At 40.0% G+C, this 2245-nt stretch overlaps 1 protein-coding gene across 1 annotated transcript; it reads left to right on the forward strand.

Moving 5' to 3' along the window:
- Nucleotides 1-257: 257 nt before the first annotated feature.
- LOC120876992 (olfactory receptor 4C11-like) lies at nucleotides 258-1172 on the forward strand. Its single transcript, XM_040259302.1, has one exon. The coding sequence runs from the start codon at nucleotides 258-260 to the stop codon at nucleotides 1170-1172; it is 915 nt and encodes a 304-aa protein (XP_040115236.1).
- The last annotated feature ends 1073 nt before the right edge of the window (nucleotides 1173-2245 follow it).

The following is a 2245-nucleotide window of genomic DNA, read 5'->3' on the forward strand; positions in this document are numbered from 1 at the left end:
AAGACCTTGAATCAATGCCAATGTTTAAAGCATGTCAACATTTAAAAAAAAAAAATCCTGAGTGAGTATAGTCTGAAAACTATAGTATAGTATGAAAACTCTGAGAAACACTAAATTATACGTTTGATGAAATTAGAACTCTAAAAGTTGCAATTCTGGATCCAAATAAGCTGCTATTGCCAAGTCATCATTTCTCCAACTCTTTTTTTGCAGATGAACCACTTTTCAGCTGTGTCTGTTCTATATTCTCCATAACCATGATGGAGAACAGCAGTGTGAATGAGTTCATTCTGCTTGGCTTAACACAGGATCTAGTAAAGGAGAAAGTAGTATTTGTTATCTTCTTATTTCTATACCTTGGGACTCTGTTGGCAAACTTCCTAATTATGATGACCATACGATATAGCCAGACACTTGGGAGCCCTATGCACTTCTTCCTTTTCTACTTATCCTTTGTTGATGCCTGTCTTTCAACAACCACTGCCCCTAGGCTAATTGCAGATTCTGTATCTGAGAAGAAAATCATCTCCTATAATGAGTGCATGACCCAGATCTTTGCATTTCACTTCTTTGGGTGCATGGGGATCTTGGTACTTGTCCTCATGTCCTTTGATCGCTATGTGGCCATTTGCAAGCCCCTGCTGTACACAGCCATTATGAGCCAGCATGTCTGTGGTGCACTGGTGAGACTGGCCTGGATGGGGTCTTGTATCCATTCTTCAGCACAGATTCTCTTGGTTTTGAAATTACCCTTCTGTGGCCCCAGTGTTATTGATCACTATTTCTGTGATATGCAACCTTTGTTGAAACTTGCCTGTGTGGATACTTATGTCATCAACTTACTCATAGTGTTTAACAGTGGGACCATATGCTTGGTGAGTTTCCTGTTGCTGCTTATCTCCTATGTTTTCATCTTACATTCTCTGAGTAACTGTAGCGCAGAAGGAAGAAGGAAAGCCCTTTCCACATGCACCTCCCACATTCTTGTTATTGTCTTATTCTTTGTACCATGTGTATACATATATGCTCGCCCTCTAACTGTATTTCCAGTGGACAAAATGGTGGCTGTATTTTACACTATTCTGACACCCTTACTCAACCCTCTGATTTACACTCTGAGGAATGCAGAAGTCAAACAGGCCATGAGAAAGTTATGGTGCAACAAAGTCTGACTGGAGATGGCAAAGAGCAGAGGATGCCAACTGCTAATTCTGTTAGAGTTTAAGTATAATTGGACTGACGGAAAAGAGAAAATGTTCTCATTCTATTGTGGGCAGTGTAAGTGTGTTCCAGCGGGGCATTTAGGGGAATAGGCAGAATGAGCAGCCAGCAAAATCGGTATTATTCTAGCCGGTGTCTCAGAGAGACAGCATGAAGCCCACCCTTTCGTGGGGCACAAACCCATCCCTCGGGTCTGCTGTCTGCTGCTGTGTTTCTGCTTGTGACCCACATCCTGTTCTCTCTGTAGGCTTAACTTCTGGCTTTGTGCATTATTTATTATTTTTCTTATCCAAGTTTAATAGTTTGTCCCTGATTTCTATCATCCATTTTGTTGGTAAACCGCTTCTGGGACTGCTACGTCTGTATCATATACTTTCTGGCTCAAGAGTCAATAGCACAACATCACTCCCAGAAACCTACGCTCCCCAAGGAGCATAAATATCAACTAGTCAAGCCTCTCTATTTGGTGCTTGTCTCCCCTTTGTAATACTCTTAAAAATTAGCTTTTTCTTTGCCTGCATATGTACAGGGAAATAATGCATCACTTCCTATTCAAATCAGATAATTCTAGTTACAACAAAGATATTCACTGTATTGATACATAATTTCTCTGTATATACCTTAATATGTTTTGTTCATCATGCTGATTATTATTTTAATATTTCTTATTTTTTAATATATATCTGTTTTTGTAGTTTAAATTCATGGACACGTCCCCAATCTTTGGTTACTTCTGAATGGATGACCATTTTATAAAGCTGTTAGAGTTATAAAATCTAACACCTATGGATGAAATCACACATATAAAAAAGGCAATAACTGACAAATACAATAGAACTAATGTCATAATGTGTGTGTGTGTGCTCCGTCGCTCAGTCGTGTCTGACTGTCTTGAGACCCCATAGGCAGCACCCTGCCAGGCTCTTCTGTCCATGGGATTCTCCAGGCAAGAACACTGGAGTGAGTTGCCATTTCCTTATCAAGGAGATGTTCCTGACTCCATGATAAAACCTGCATTTCTTGC

The sequence above is a fragment of the Oryx dammah genome, unplaced genomic scaffold (assembly GCF_014754425.2).
Source record: "Oryx dammah isolate SB20612 unplaced genomic scaffold, SCBI_Odam_1.1 HiC_scaffold_17, whole genome shotgun sequence".
In the NCBI taxonomy this organism is placed as follows: Eukaryota; Metazoa; Chordata; class Mammalia; order Artiodactyla; family Bovidae; genus Oryx; species Oryx dammah.